The following is a 16,659-nucleotide window of genomic DNA, read 5'->3' on the forward strand; positions in this document are numbered from 1 at the left end:
GACTGGTTCTTCTGTGTCCTGTTAGGTTTTTAAAGAGACTCAAACTTCCTCCTACCAACTCCTGAGACATTATCAATTAACCACACACAGCCCATCGAACACAGCAGAGCTGTAATTAAACCAAATTGCCATGTAGTAGCTTTCATTACACAATGACACAGTTTTTGTTAGGACCATAGAGAGAGTTTAATTACACGTCTAGACACCCCCTGAAGGCAGAGTAGCAGTATTATCTTTGGATCTTTAAAGGAGAACTTGAGCTGTTGATGGCTGCATTCTTAAGAGATATGTGATAAGGTATATTTAGGGGATCTATCAGTTTCTTTTTAAATTCTACGTTCTACTTTAATGCATACTTAATAATCTAGGAATTGTTTGTGTATCTGTGAATAAAAAGGGTTTTGAAGGGAAGTGTACACATTTCCACTTCTTTTCCTATGTGATTTACCTTTCATTTGTAGTCCAATAGTTTTTTTAACTCTGATGTATCCCAATGTCAACCCCTTTTTCTTTTTCTTTTTCTTTGTCCTTTTTCTTTGTCCTTTTTCTTTTCCTTTTTCTTTGTCTTTTTTCTTGTGTGTGTGCTGTGAATGCACGTGTGTATTCTTGCATTATGTGTTTGGAGGTCAAAGGACAATCTCAGATCTCAGCCCCATCATTGACTTTGCTTGAGAGGTCTCTTGTTCCGTTTGCCTGCTCCAGGCTAGCTGGCCGGACTTCCCAGAATTCTCTCATCTCTACCTCTCATCTTGCCAGAGGAGGGATGGGATTATGGACATCTACGGTGCCAAGCTTTGTGTGACTTCTGAGGATCCTAACTCAGCTCCTCACACTTGTGTAGCACACTCTTGACCTACCCATTGTGCCATTCCCCAGCCTCATCCTTTTCAGCATAGAAAGCACGTCCTATTGTGTCAGACACCCTTGTCTTCAATACCCTTCCTCCGCCTTTGAGCAGAAGCTGCCTGTCCCCTGAGATTGGGGTGTTTTCTCCCATCCCCAGCCCTGCCGTGTGCCTCTCGGGTCCCAAGACTATACAGACATTTCCTCTGTGCCCACTTTGAATACTGTGTTTCTCGTACTAAAACTTGCTTGCTGTTTATTGCTTTGTAACTGCGGACTGTATTTTTGCGCCTTGACCCACACTATGCATAATTTTTTAATACAACATCTCATTACCCAAAGATTTCTATAGCCTCTAGCCTGGAATCTCCTCTTTTCTCAAACCTGGCATCACACAGTGAAAAATGAGAAAATGTATTGATCACATGTGCATCCCTTTTAAACATCCTCAACATCCCCTAGGGAAGCTGCCTCACTGCATGCACTTGCTCTAATCCTGCAAACAAATGAGTTTTATATGCTGTTCATTTGTTGATGATATATATATATATATATATATATATATATATATATATATATATATATATGCGCCACTTCATTTTTCTTTATAGGCTTATATTTGTTTATAGGCTTATATTCTGTCGACATAAGATTTGTGTCTTTAAAACTGGGCCTGTTTACCATTGCTTTCTTGTACGATAGTTATTTAAAGTGATAATGATCCATTTAATGATTGCTGTCAAAAGAAATAAGTGTTTCGTTAAATTTTAACTAAGCCAATGTTTTTAGATTTTGAGTTGAATTTAGGGGGAAAATGGTGTAGATGAAACCATTGTCATAGAACATATTTTTAGACATACATTCACTAAAATGTTATGGCACGCATATGTGTTTGAGCATATTGGAAAGAGAATGCTTCCCTGCCTACCCATGCTCACCCACTCTGGTAAGCCAGGAGACTCATTCCACAGCCAGAGTGAGAATTAGAGTTCGAGTGTTCTTTATTGCCTCTTCTTTTGTTGACCACTTAGCTGGACACCCCAGATTTCCCCAGCCAGCAGCATCCAGAACTCTCCTCTCTACCAGCACCCCATTGCCAAGGAGAATAAATGACAGCTCCCTTGTGCTTTGTTGGAGAATAGTTTGAAGGGAATAAATTGGAGTAATGACATGAAGAAACTGGACCACATGGGAAATATTTTGGAATTAAAATAGGCAGAACTTAGTTATGAATTTGATAGAGACAGATGAAACGTGAGAGGCTCAGTCTCTGAGTTCACCGAGGGCCTCCCTCATACTAGGAAGGCACTCTGCCACTAATGCACACACACACCCCCCACACACGTAAGCTTTTCATCCATCTGTATACTTGAAGCATAGTTTCCTTTATGATATGTATTTTAAAAATCCTGATGTATGCTGTTGAGCCATAAGATTATGGTAGATCTGAGAACATCAGATAGAGACATCAGAACCATAAATAAAATTACACAACTGTTACTTCATTATTTTCCCTGTGTAGTACCTGCATGAAAATGGGATCGTCCATCGTGATCTCAAACCAGAGAATCTTCTCTATGCAACTCCAGCCCCAGATGCACCTCTCAAAATCGGTAAGAAGGTTTTCCTAATCGTTCATGACCCATTTTCCCAGAGCAGAAGACGTTTGTTCTGTGGAATTTTAAATTTTGTTCTATCCAGGATTGTCTCTGCCCAGTTTCCTCAAACACTTGGCATCTGTGAGTAATAATGCATTGTTTGCTAGTTTATGCCCTTTTCTGGACTGTTCATCTGATGCTGTGTTCTAGAATTCCCTGGGCCATTGATGGACACTCAAATGAGTCCCAGTTTCGGTGTTTAGTGATGATGAGGACCTCAAAAGATAACCTTGGGTTTTGTAAATAAATTTATAGTGAAAAGGTGATCTGTGTTTTGTTTCTTAGCTTTGAATTGACAAATTGTTTGGAGCTTAATCTTATATGATGAAGCACTTTAATACAAAAGTACTTGGTATAAATCAGTGAATGTTGACTCTGAATCTCTTGTTTATATTAGCAGAGAAAACTCAAAGATCATATTTCCAAATTGTTCTCTACAGAATGCTGTTGCCTAATCGATGAAAAATTCCCTTTTGTGTATGTGTGTTTGTGGAGAACATAGTTCTACATAGGGTCTGTGATTGGTCAAATAAGTTAGAAAATGCCAAATGACATAATATTTTTACTTCTGCATTGCTTCATAGAACCTTCAAAATGCTAATATGTAGACCAACATATGATTCACACGACAAGACTTTCTCAAACCATTGACTCTAGAAATCCACCCCATATTCAGAAAAACTATAAAGATGGACTTTGGGCAATTCTCATCTATCCATTGAAATCAGCCCATTAGGAGAAAATACATTTTATATCTCATATCCTTGATAAAGCAAATTTTCATTTCCAAAGACAGCTGTGAGTTGTTAAGAGATGAAGTCTCCTGGGCAGAATCTGTATAAAAGCCGCTGCAGGTTGTTAGACTTCCTGGGCTTTCTTTCAGAGCTAGGCTGATGTGTTCACTGCATTTACAAGTGTTAACACCTCTGAAAGTTAAGTTGTTCTACTGGGGAGGAGCTCAGGCAGCAGAGTATGCACCATGAGAGCAAGAAGCCAAAGAAGCAGCACCAAAACCCTGCTGGGTAGCCAGCTCACTCCATTAATCACTCCTGAAAGACAGTGGACAGCAGGGAGTTTCCATTTCCTTTGACGTCACTTTCGAAGATTTGATCCTTAAAGAGATCTCTTTAGATGGATGGACAGATACTAATTTGGGCAGGAAAGCCTTTCTTTCTGAAGGCTGCCTGTTGTGCTCAGTGATGCGGTCAGGCACCTCGTGGAAATGTGGGTGTATCTTTGAAGTCTAAAATGGTATCTGTTCTGCACCTGCCTCCCTTGAAGATTGGTCTGGAGCAGCTTTCTGACATGCTTGAAAGAGAAGTCACTCAGCCATAGGTCAGTTGTAGCAACTTGGATAATATTTTACTTAGGTAATATACAGAGGAATAAATAGGAAGAATTTGGGCTGCCCCAAAAAGCCTTTACTCATTCTATGAGCATAAATTATTATCTGACAGACATTGGGAACTGATGTTATTTATTTTCAATCAGAACAAGCTTTTGACATTTCTGTTTATTTCCATGTCATCTATGAAAAATCTGTATTTTATTCCGCCGATGAATTAAAGATTCTGAATTATATCGCTAAGCCTACACGCTCTCTGGGAGTTAGTGGGAATTCTTATTAGAAACATCGCAGTTACAATTCTTAAGAAAATGTTAATGTTTTTGAGATTTAAAGAAAAATCAAGCATTATAAATTATTTGTATTTATGAGTCATGTTTTTCCAAGTTAAAGAAATGATTGAATTATTATTTTTTAGTTTCAGAAAAGTGACTTGCTTCCACCCACATCCACCCACCATCAGATCAGAAGTAAACAAATACATAGTTTTGTTTTTGAAAAACAGAAGTGCTTATAAAAGCTGCAAAACATCTTGGCACACTCAGTTCTTCTCTTGTTTTTCTAGCTGATTTTGGACTTTCTAAAATTGTGGAACACCAAGTGCTCATGAAGACAGTATGTGGAACCCCAGGGTACTGCGGTATGCTCTTTAATGCTGACATTTTACCTTTATTGAAATCTATTTTTACCTAATGACCTGATTTTACTTTAACTCCCAAGGTCTCTCTGTATTTATGTTTTAATGTGGTCATTAAATGGCTTGGCCTTGGTCAAGGCATGACTAAGGTGTATAGAAATGATACTGGGGTCACCTTTTGTCTTTCCTGTAGGACTCAGTAATGTGGGATGTAGGACACCTGTGTCAGAGTACCTGTTGGGTCACAGCCACTCTAGGAGACTTACTTGCGGGAAAGACAGCCAGTGGGGAGCAGAGCGGGGAACAGTAGGGCGTTTGGTTGCAATTAAAGCTGCTGGCCCTTCCTGACTTTCTTTGCTTTTCCTTAGGAGGGTGGAAGGAGGGTGGCTGCATTAATTTAAATGGCATACAAGATAATGAGAACGGGGCATCTGCTTTTGTAACCAGAGCACACAGGCAAAATAGCCTGGCTGTGGGTCTGGCCATTCAGCCCTATCGAGAGAAATAGACATAAAATATATAAAATGGAAAAATAGATTTATTTCCAGTCTTCCCCCAAACTGAGAAAAACTATCCACCACAGTTCGTCTCTGTATCCCCCATAGCAGTTTCACGGTCTATAGAAGGGGCACAACAGAGCTAGGGAAAAGGCTTATGTAGATTCCAGCTGTGGATCTGAGCAGTCAGGCTGAGTGATGTCTTCCTCCTGAGAGTGGCCAGAGCTTGGAGAGAGATGCTGACCCTGACCTTGGCATGATACAATATTTCTTGAAGGGAACTGGAACTGAAAAAGACAATTATAAGAAAACCCCTATTTGAAGCTATATGGCGTACATTAATTAGGTTATCCATGGAACTGTCTAGCTGGGCTTCCCAAGGAAGTCTTCCAGCCACCCTTGAAGTGGACAGTGCTAATGCCCCCCCCCTCCACTTGCCCCTCCCTTCTAATGCCCCTCCCTCCTCTTGGCTCATGGCCCAGGATGAGTAGAAGACACCCTGTGTAGAGTCCTCAGTTCACAGATAGATAAAAAGCTTTTGATCCATACTAGCATGAACCACCCTGTCCTTTTTATAACTAAATTAAGATAGCAATAATCAAACCAGAAATAAAACAGCTTACAGGCATTACCATGTGTTTCTAAAGTTGGAGGTCAACAAATACTCAACAAATCAACTAAAAAGTTGACTCTAGGCAAAAAGAAATAAAACTTGAAGTCATCACTTGAAAGATGCGTCACCATCTCCTCCTGGCATCAGAATCTCTTCACATAGTACTCCTTTTACACATCTCTTCAGCAAACACTTATTAATTTCCTGCTGTATACGCAGGTCACTGCCTCACACAGGAACAGGGTATCCTGTAGTCACTCTACTGGAGAACCTAACAGGCCCTAGAGGAGCAGGCTCATAGACCCATATGTCATAGTGCCCAGGAACGCTGTGCCCATATCCTGTAGATATGTGCAAAAGCCAGCATGGAAACACAAAGGAGGAAGTGTGTGGAGTTACTGGACGTTTCCCTCTATGGCATCTGTATTTATAGACAGCCTTCTTTCTTAGAACCAAACAGAAAATGACCTAATGGACTCATTTGAATACTTTTTAATACACAGAGATGAGGTTGGAAAAGTATAGCAAAGTATTCTTTGAAGCAAATGTATGTTGAAGTGCCCAGAATTTTAGTTCTGGATAACTCTCACATTAATTAACATTCAGATTTTACTAAGGACCGAAAAGTTCAAGTATCTTTCCCCAAGAGCCCACATTTCATTGTTAGTGGCTCAAACCTAAGAATTCAAAGCCAAGGTAGTGGATGTCCCCTTTAAAAATCAATGCAGATAAGTCCATATATTATTTCTTTTATTATACAGTGACTTGGCTTGCATGTTCAGTTTTTTTTTTTGTTTTTGTTTTGAGATAAGGTCTTGCTCTGTAGAGTAGGCTGGCCTCCAGCTCACTGTGTTGTCCAGGCTAGCCTCAAACTTAAGCTAAATCTCCTGTCTCAGCCTCCCAGATATTCCAGGTGAGCACCACCACACGTAGTGTATCTGTATGAAACCTCAGACATACCACCTTGTTACTGTAGGAAGCAAAAGTCAAAATACACATGGTCAGAATTAGTAGCACCTGGATATCCCTTCTCTGTCTCCTTGTTCATATACACATATTATAATTTTGCTTTTAATGAGGTGGTTTTCCTGGTGGATTTTAAAAAATATTTCCTTACAATTTTATTTTTCATAAATACATAGCACAGAATTAGGTGCTTATCTTACCATTAAACGTTTATATTGTGCCAAGTATTCTTTTTTTTTTTTTTTTTTTTTTTGAGACAGGGTTTCTCTGTACCTTTGGAGCCTGTCCTGGACTATCTCTGTAGACCAGGCTAGCCTCGAACTCACAGAGATACGCCTGCCTCTGCCTCCCGAGTGCTGGGATTACAGGCGTGAGCCACCACCGCCCTGCTGCCAAGTATTCTTGTTCTAGATCATATGGCTTCTGAAGTTGAGTAGCATGCTGGTTCATAGTAAGTTCAGAAAACTTAACAAAACTGTGGCTTAGCATCCAAAGGCACAGGACACCTTCTGCTTGGCAGGAAATGGACCTGTGAAGTCTCAACAATATGGTTGTCTGAGTAAGAGTGGCATAATGACAACACAGTTGTCATGCCACTGTGGACAGGGAAATTTTACATGGTCTCACTCCTATATGAGGGACTTCAGATGTTCAATGGCTGCTGAGAGTGGGAGAATAATTTTCTTCTAAGGATGACATCCCGTGTATGGTCCCATCCCAAGTGTATATATAAGCAGTGCTAAATGGACCTGTGTATATATAAGCAATGCTAAATGGACTCGGTAGCTTTTATGCACATGTTCTCAATAATTATTAAAGAGATAATGAACTTGTGAGGGGAAGTGGGAAATGGTGTGGGATGGAGGGAGAAAGGGGGTAGGAGGGAAGTGATGTAGATGCAGTGCTCATGTAGAAAGCTCACACAAAATCCTTTTTTTTAAAAAAAGCAGTTAGTTATGGCTTAGACAAGGTAGAGGATGGTATTCTCATGTTCAGAGTCTAAAGATAAGCAATCCCAAGGACTTGCACAGCTGTCTGTGGCTGTGTGAGTGCTGCTGATCTCAGTGTCAGGGACTCAGACCTTGTCCCACAGTCCAAGTTGGCTGCTTGAAATCTGTTATCATTTCTGTGTTCTGTACAACAGGATGGGGAGAAGACCAAAAAACAATTACATTCACATTGTCCAGTCCATTTGTCTTTGGCAAATTCAGAGAAAACACTCCATTATCTATCCTTTCTTGATGAGTCCAAAGTTTTGTACCTAATTTACTTTTCATCATAACTAAGGAAATTAACTATAACTATCTAGTCTTCAACACTGTCAGAGAGACCCAAGAGGGATATACTATTACCTGAATAAACAGGAAGTGCAGAGCAAACAACTTCCAAACCATAGAAATGACAGAGACATCTGGCTGTCTGGACAGTCACCCCAAGGTTCTTCTGCAATGTTGGGGCATCTGTCTTTGGCTACAGGCCTGGAATATATGACAGATTTTTTTGTGAAGCAGGAAACTTTGAAGGACTGTCCTACTTTGTCTTGGCAATGTCCGACAGTTGTCCTCTTTTGTATCCTGCTTGTCCAATTTGGACAGCATACTGTCAGCAGTTGATGCAAGGGCAATTTCTTGTCCAAATGGCTGGCTTTGCCACATTGAAGGCAAACCTCATATGGAAGTTCTTTAATGCCCATCATTCTTATTTAAGTAAGTTGGTGCTGCCAGGAGCATATGTGTTTAACTGTCATGAAAATCCTTATGTTATTAAAACATTTTAAATGCTACATTCAGAAGGTCTTTGGATTGTTTGAAGACCACCTATCTATTTAAAATATATCTCTGTTTGACTTTGAAAACGTACCTAACATGACTATAAGTTTGATTGTTATAAATAACTAACTACTACATGTCTTTTTTTATTATTATTATCCTAAATAGTTTTCAGGGACTAAAACTTTACATTTTTAAATGAACTGCATTGGTACAATACCTTAAACAAGAAATAGAGGCATATAAGACAGTATAACAAAAATAATCTTAAATTTGTAACAATATACAAAATATCTTAAGCAAGAGTAGAACCATATATACTGTATAACAAAAATAACCTTAAATTTTTATCAATATTCAAAAATATCTTAAACAAGAGTAGGAACATATATATATAGTGTAACAAAAATAACCTTAAATTTTTATCAATATTCAAAAATATCTTAAACAAGAGTAGAAACATATATATATAGTATAACAAAAATGACCTTAAATTTTTGTCAATATAACAAATCTATACCAATGTAAAATATTTGAGACTAGTAGCCTTTTTAGTCAATAGTATACCTTTTATCCTAATAGTCTTATATCCCCCCTTTTCATTTTTAGACTGAGATTCCTGAATCTAATCTCTGTTTGTTTCCTCCCTGACCATGACCAATAACAACTTATAACCAAACCCCCTAAATCATGACAAACATCCACCAAATGACCAAAAACCATCTACCTCACCTCTTGGGAATGTGGACATTGTTATCTTAAAATTACTTCTTGTTGTCTGGGGGTGACAGCATCTTTAGGGGACCCAGAAGAAAACTGAGATAAAGATCAAGTCCTGGGAGAGCTAGCTGTTGTTCAGGCTTGGTGTGATGGGAATGTGGGGCTTATCTGAAGTCCTGGCTGGAGTAGTGCATTAAGCTGGACCATCTTAGCTAACCGCCTTGAAATTGTCCTAAGCAGTATGTAGTCCAAAGCTGATCTTTGGTGTTTGTCAGCTTAGTGGCATTACCACAATTCAGGTGGAATCATTGTTGTGGGGCCCCATCATCCTTTTGGAGATTTCATGGGTGGCTATTAGGAATGATTTTAGTAACTGCAGAAAACTTAAACATTTTAAATGTCATATGCAGCAGATTTTGGAGGTGTTACAGGACCACACTCTATTAAATATACCCAGGATACACAAGCTTAATTCCTAATCACCTACTTCAGATTCAAGCCTGAAATCACATACAAGAATCTAGATGAAGCCTAAATCTAGAATTAGCTAATGTTCTATATGACCACTAATATCACAGCAGAAAGTGTATATATATATATATATATATATATATATATATATATATCATATATATATATATCATATATATATAAATCTTATAAATTTGAGATAATATTTATACCTTAAGAAAAGTTTTAAAAGAGTCAAAATAAATCCAAGGGATTTTGATATTAGTGACAACAGAGTAGTCCTTTAATTTTGGTCTCCTTCTGTCTCATACCATGTGACTCTTCTGACTTGAGACAGAGACTTTGGATTTTCTTTCAACAAGCATGATTGGGATTAGGAGAGAGCCATGCTCCAACTCCAAAGCCAGCTTTAAATTTTAATTGAGTCAGGACTATAAAAAGACTATATGTTTGTAGAGAAACGCAGAAACAAACATTTGAGGAGATTTATGGAATTTTTTCATGTTAGAAATGTGTTATACCATTAAGCCAATTTACTCTTTTTCTTGGGATGTTTTCTCTGGATGATTTGTCCTTTTTCTTCAGATGTCTCATTTGTCTAGTGGTCTTCAGATTCTTTAGCTGGATGCTTTTATTCTCCTGGAAAGACAAAAACAAAACCCTGCCCCAACCCTAACTTTGGAGGGTTTCCCCTTTTGGCAGGTTGTCTGATCAAATGAAAGACATTTGTTAATCTTATAAGTTAATTTAAATGGAATGGCCATGTGGTTTGATGAACTATCACCTCTCCTAATCAAGAGATCTCGCCCATTCAAATCTAATCTTTATCAATCTTGATGGTATCCATAGCTTTTCTTCTGTGGAAACAAAAGCAAAACATCTTTCCCAATGTAACAAATAGCCTGGTTTTCATTCTGAGATCAACACATTTTTAGAGTATATAGGCTGATTTAATTCAGCAGTTTTTTTCCTACTATCCAATATCTCTCCACAGCTGTGGTTCCTTTCTCATTAGAATTTTTTAAAAAAAATTAAAGTTAATAAAGCATTGTGTAATCTATCTCTAGGGGTCTTTATTACCCCTTTCTTTTTATTAAGCATATCTTTTAAAGTGTGATTAGATCTTTCTATAACTGCTTACCCTGTAGGATTGTGTGGTATACCTGTAATATGCTTTATATTGTAATATGCAAAAAACTATTTCATTTTACTAGAGACATATGCTGGAGCATTGCCACTCTTAATTTGTACAGGTATCCCCATGGTAAGCATAAATAAATAAATGTGTAATTAAAGAATCAGCCTCTTTAGAACTCAAAGCAGTTGCCCATTGAAATCCTTAATAAATATCTATGATATGGACCACATATTTTAATTTGACAAACTCAGCAAAATGAAACACATCCATCTGCCAAACTTCATTTCTTTGAGTACCTTTTGTGTTACTTTCTGCAGGTAACAGAGTTTGATTATACAAAGAACAAGTAAGACATTTCCTTGGCTTGTTGCCAAGTGATAGAAAAAAATATTTCTTCAGACCTTTGCTATTAACATGGTGGGTTTTTTTTATGAAATTCTGAAGGTTTTAGCATATTTCCTACCAATAGCTGATCAGGTTCATCATTACCTTGTGCTAGAGGGCCTGGCAGGCCTGAATGGGATCTGATATGTGTTATATATAAGGGATGACTTCTATTTCTGATTATTTCTTGTAATTGAATAAATAACAAAGTTAATTCTGAATCATCTGGTATAAGTTCAGCAGTTTCTATATGTAAAACAACTCTTTCTGCATATTGGGAGTCAGTAGCCATATGCAAAGGTTCTGAAAAAAAATCTAATAATACCATGAAAATAGCATATAATTCTGATTTTTTAACTGACTCATAAGGGCTTTGAGCTACTTTACTTAAATGTACTGATTTATAACCTGCCTTTCTTGATTTGTTTGCATCAGTATAGAATGTAGGAGTGCCAGGAATTGGTGTTCCCCATACAATGTGAGGAAGGATCCAATTAGTTTTGTTTATAACTGAAGTCTCTTGCTTTGGGGACATTTGTTGCTAATCTCTCCCAAAAAATATTGTAAGCTTTTTGCCAATGTTCATTTTCTGCCCATAATGAGGCCATTTCAGCATTAGTAAAAGGTACCACAATTTCTGCTGGGTCAATTCCTGTTAATTGACAACATCTCATTTTTCCTTTCAGAATCAATTCAGAGAACTTTTCTACATAGGTCTTTAATTTTTTTACTCTGTGTGGCAAAAATATCCATTCTAAGATATTATCTTTTCCCTGCATAAGAATTCCAGTAGGAGAATGCATAGAAGGAAGTATGACCAGGATACAATCAAGCTCTGGATTCAAGGTATCCACAGGTGCATCCTGTAATTTCTCTTCTATCAAAGCCAATTCTCTCTCAGCCTTAGATGATAATTTTCTGGGACTATTTAAGTCCTTGTCACCTTGTAAGGTTCGAAATAAACTACTTAGCTCTTGAGTTGTCAATCCAATTGTGGCTGTATCTAGTTAAAAACTCCCAGCAATTTTTGAAATCATTAAGAGTTCAAAAATTAATCTCTCCTGATTTGTACTTTCTGTGGTTGAACTTTTTGTAAACCTGTCTTATATCCTAGGTAGTTAATAGAATCTCCTCTTTCTATTTTTTTAGGAGCAATTTGTAATCCCCAACAAGGCAAAATTTTCTTTACTTCTTCAAACATTTTTTTCCTAAGGTATCTGCATCTGAGTCAGTTAGTAAGATATCATCCATATAATGGTAAATTATAGGTTGAGGGAACTGTTTATGAATTATTTCTAATGGCTGTTGTACAAATATTGGCACAAGGTGGGGCTGTTTAACAGCGCTTATAGAACAACATTCCACTGATAATTTTTAACAGGATGATAATTATTATAAGTAGGCACTGTGAAGGCAAAGTTTTCTCTATCCTGTTTTTGTAAAGGTATAGTTAAAAAAAAAAAAAGCAGTCTTTTAAATCAGTCGCTATAATAGACCATCCTTTAGGTAATAAAGAAGGCAAGGGAATTCCAGGCTGTAGAGAGCCCATTGGCTGAATCACCTTATTAATAGCTCTTAGATCTGTTACCATTCTCCATTTTCCAAATTTCTTTTTTCTTTTTATTTTTGAGACAAGGTTTCTCTGTGTAGTTTTGGTGCCTGTCCTGGACCTCGCTCTGTAGACCAGGCTGGCCTCAAATGCACAGTGATCTGCCTGGCTCTGCCTCCTGAGTGCTGGGATGAAAGGCAAGTGCCAACACTGCCTGGCTTCCAGATTTCTTTTTAATGATAAATATAGGAGAATTCCAAGGACTGGTCGATTCTTCAATATGTTGAGCATTTAGCTGCTCCTGTACCAGCTGTTCTAGTGCCTGTAATTTTTCTATGTCAAAGGCCACACAGTGTTCTACCCACACAGGTTTGTCAATTAACCATTTAAAGGTGAGGCTGTTGGTACCCTTGACGACCAGCTGTTGTGCCCTGCTTATGTACAACCTGAACAGTCTGTGACTATTCTTGATAATAGCTTCTATTATTTCTCTCATAAATATAGGTACAGATGTATTTGGAAAAGTAGGATGCATGTATTAGAAATGAATCTGCAAGCCCTCACATGAATAAACCTCTCTGCTATGTACACACATAAATGTAATTAAAAATAAAAAGTGCTTTAAAAGGATCTGTATGCCAGGCTAAGGAATTCAGAAATATTGGTCAGGAATGGTGAATCAGCAAAGGCTTTGAAAGAGTATAGTATTTTGGAGTCAAGGCTGTATTTTATAAATATCTGACACATAACAAATGAATATGAAGGGAAAGAATTTAGAAAACAACCAAGTCAGAAAGCTATTGTAAATACTATTTCCTGCCTTTTAATGCCAGAGCTATAAATAGCTTCTCCTTGATTAAAATAGTTGACCTACTCTTAAATCAGTTTAGATATCATTGCAAAAATACTATTTAGTGCATTGTCCTTGACATATACAGGCTCATTAATAGATACTGTCATCTTAGAATGGTGACCTATTTGCTATTGTTATTATTGTTTATTATTATTACAGACATGCACATTGCCCTAGAGTATGTGTAAAAGAAAGAGGGAGCTGAGTGGTCAAAAGTGATTAAGCCTCCCACTCGGCTACAACAGCAGCTCCCCAGGAAAGGAGTCATTTGCTGTAATGGAAAGAGATGAATGTAGCAAGGAGGCTGCTTACCTCGGGAGACTATTTTGGGAACTCAGAGGGAAAATGGTGCTTTATGGACTCAGAAGTGCTGAAAAAAAAATGTATGGAATCACTATCATGTAGGCTGAGCAGGTTTGCAATATTTTTCAACGTGAATAAGGTCAATATATTTATATTCAAAAACAAGGTTCTAATTGTGTACAAATGTATATTTACTTAGACAATTTCTTGACCCAAAGGAAGAACACTATAATATTGCTTTAGAGTGGAGATGGCAATATCTAACTATGTACAGTAGCCCGGGAAACTAAGAAAAAAATAGAGATCATATTGACACCAGGGCACAGGAAGCAGAAAACCTAGACCGGAAGCCACCTGCAGGACTTTGAACTGAGAAAACAATTCAATTACAAAAGTCAATAATTACAAAATCGTCTGTTTTCTTTTTTGTTTTTTTTTTTTTAATGAGACCAATCAGAAATCATCTAAAACATACTTTCAGGGTTTCTCTTAATTCCAACCATCGCCACTGACCACATATAAACAGTCATTAGTTTTGGCTGTGTTCTTCCAAGAAGTAGATGGAGGAGAAATTGCCCACATATAGAATGCATTAAGGATGAAGCCTAAGTGAAGGCTGGAAAGAATCCTTATTCTGCAATAGAGAGCATGACTTTACATGGAGATATCGTTTTATGACATAATAACTCAGTGGTGCTACCAGACAACAAGGAGAGAGCTCGGGAGAAGAAATGATTATGCTCATGGGCGCTAGAGAGCATGAACTCACACACCATGCAGGGCGATGTAGGAAAGAAAGCAGATGCTCAGGATACAAAAGACAACAGTAAGCTCAGATTCTAGCATTGGCCTTTGTCAGGATTCCCAAGGGAAAACCAAGACAGGGCAGTATGAAGAGGTTAGGGTTGGTTCTGTACAAATGAGGGAGAGAGAGAGAGAGAGAGAGAGAGAGAGAGAGAGAGAGAGAGCGCATGTATGCATGTGTGTGTGCACATGAGTGTGTGTGTGCATGCAAGTGGGTGGTCTAGAAGCTATGGTAATCTCTAATTACCCACCACCTTTCTCTGGGATGACTAAGGGAGATTATTGCTTCCGGGGGCTGAAGGGCCAGGTAATAGAGGCTCTCTCCATATTTGTTAGCTTGAATAAGAAATCATGCATACCCCCAGTGGGACCCACTAATGGTGTAAAAAATATAAAATTGTACAAAAATGATCTAATATTTATAATACGAACACTTTATATTAGCCGAGGGGGGTACCTAGCAACCATGCAACCGGGAGAAGAGAGGCAGGCTGGGCTGTTCTGGTCGCCTGTTGTAAGGGTGATACATCCAAGGTCGGTTATTCTCCAGTGCGTGGTTCCTAGTTTAATGGAAGGCTTTCCAAATTACATCCTTTGAGAGAGCAAGTGTTTATGTTACACCATCTGTCATATCTTGGGAAATAAAACAGGAAAAGCTACCCACTCGGTATTATTCTTAGAACCTTTGCCCAGTGCTGTTAATAAGAGGATTGTTTATTGCAAAAGAAAAACCATAGATACCTCACATTTAAGCAAATACTCATTATTTCCTAAGAAATGTACATGTTCAAAACCAAGTTCCAGGTAATATATAATATTGATATTATATATTTCTGGCCCAGACAATGGAAACCAATGTCTGGCGTTCTAAAGTTGCCCAGAAAGTGTTCAGTCCTAAAGGGATTCTCAGTATCTTTTCACTGAGGAAAAAGCATAGGTTTCAATATACGTTATATGGGGTCTTAGCTCTTGATAATCATGCTAAAATGTAATCATGTGATATTAACTGCCATACTAATCACAAAAATATGATTCAAAGTATAACAGAGACCAATAGGGCAATGGGCTAGGGAAAAGGTTATTTCTGTCTGATGCCAATCACCTCATTTGTTCATTAGCTTGGTTAATTAAACTATGTATGTTCATATTTTATATTTGTACTTATGCACTTATTCAAATTCTATTTTCAGAGCCCAGAAGCTGTTAAAAATTTATTTTCTTTCAACATTTGCCAAGGTCTCATTATTTTTTGAAACAGCCCTATTGGCATAATTCAGATGAAATATTAACACATAAAAATGTCCCACATGCTAATCCCATGAGCATAACAGTGTTTTCCCATTTGCAGGCTTTGATAATGGCAAGTATGTGTTGTGTTTCTATTTAAACCAAAATGAAAGCTAATTATGAGCAACTAATGAATGAGCTGCCACTATGCGCGAAGCTACTGGCAACTCCACGGGCACCTATTGCTGTAAATAATATTCTGGAAGCTTCAGTATATAGAGGAATATTAACTATCCTGTAATCTAGACTATGGCTGCCTCCATGTTAGACATGCACAAGGCATCGTGACAGACTAATTCTGGCATTTTTGTCAGTTATTACAAATGAATGTGGTATCGTAAAAAGATTAATACTTAAATATAGGTGGCTAAATGCAATTCATCTTCAGCTGTTGGCATGTGAGGGGCATGGTTAATGTGTGGGATGCCGTGTAAATGGGAGTTCCTTACCTTCTCCTTCTTGCTCTGAAAAAATCCAAAAATGAGGAAGCATCAGCACTAATCTGATGCTTTTGACTCACATGTATGTTTCCTGTATATGCTAATGCATGTCTAGCATGTGCATGACTCATATGCATGTTTCCTGTCTAGGCTAATGCATGTCTAGCATTGCGTGACTCACATGCATGTTTCCCGTCTAGTCTAAAGCATGTCTAGCATGTGCAAGGCCATGGTTTCAATCCCCAGCACTGCAAAAAGGAATTAACTGTCTTGTCATAATTTTAATTGTTAACACAAGAATGTTAACTTCTTTCATCACATCTTCTGGTTTTTCTGTCTAACCTAAGTAAGTTCTAATAGTTGAGGGGTTTGACTTGAGATC

General features: G+C 37.9%; 1 protein-coding gene across 4 annotated transcripts in view; it reads left to right on the forward strand.

The window, feature by feature from the left end:
* The window catches only part of Camk4 (calcium/calmodulin dependent protein kinase IV), a 221,842-nt gene that overhangs the window by 184,996 nt on the left and 20,187 nt on the right, over positions 1 to 16,659 (forward strand). For all 4 annotated transcript variants that reach the window (XM_059245999.1, XM_059246000.1, XM_059246001.1 and 1 more), the window contains 2 exons: positions 2,366 to 2,456; positions 4,412 to 4,486. In XM_059245999.1, coding sequence (XP_059101982.1) covers positions 2,366 to 2,456; positions 4,412 to 4,486 — 166 coding nt within the window. The remainder of the gene's footprint in view (positions 1 to 2,365; positions 2,457 to 4,411; positions 4,487 to 16,659) is intronic.

The sequence above is a fragment of the Peromyscus eremicus genome, chromosome 19 (genome assembly GCF_949786415.1).
Source record: "Peromyscus eremicus chromosome 19, PerEre_H2_v1, whole genome shotgun sequence".
Taxonomy (NCBI): Eukaryota; Metazoa; Chordata; class Mammalia; order Rodentia; family Cricetidae; genus Peromyscus; species Peromyscus eremicus.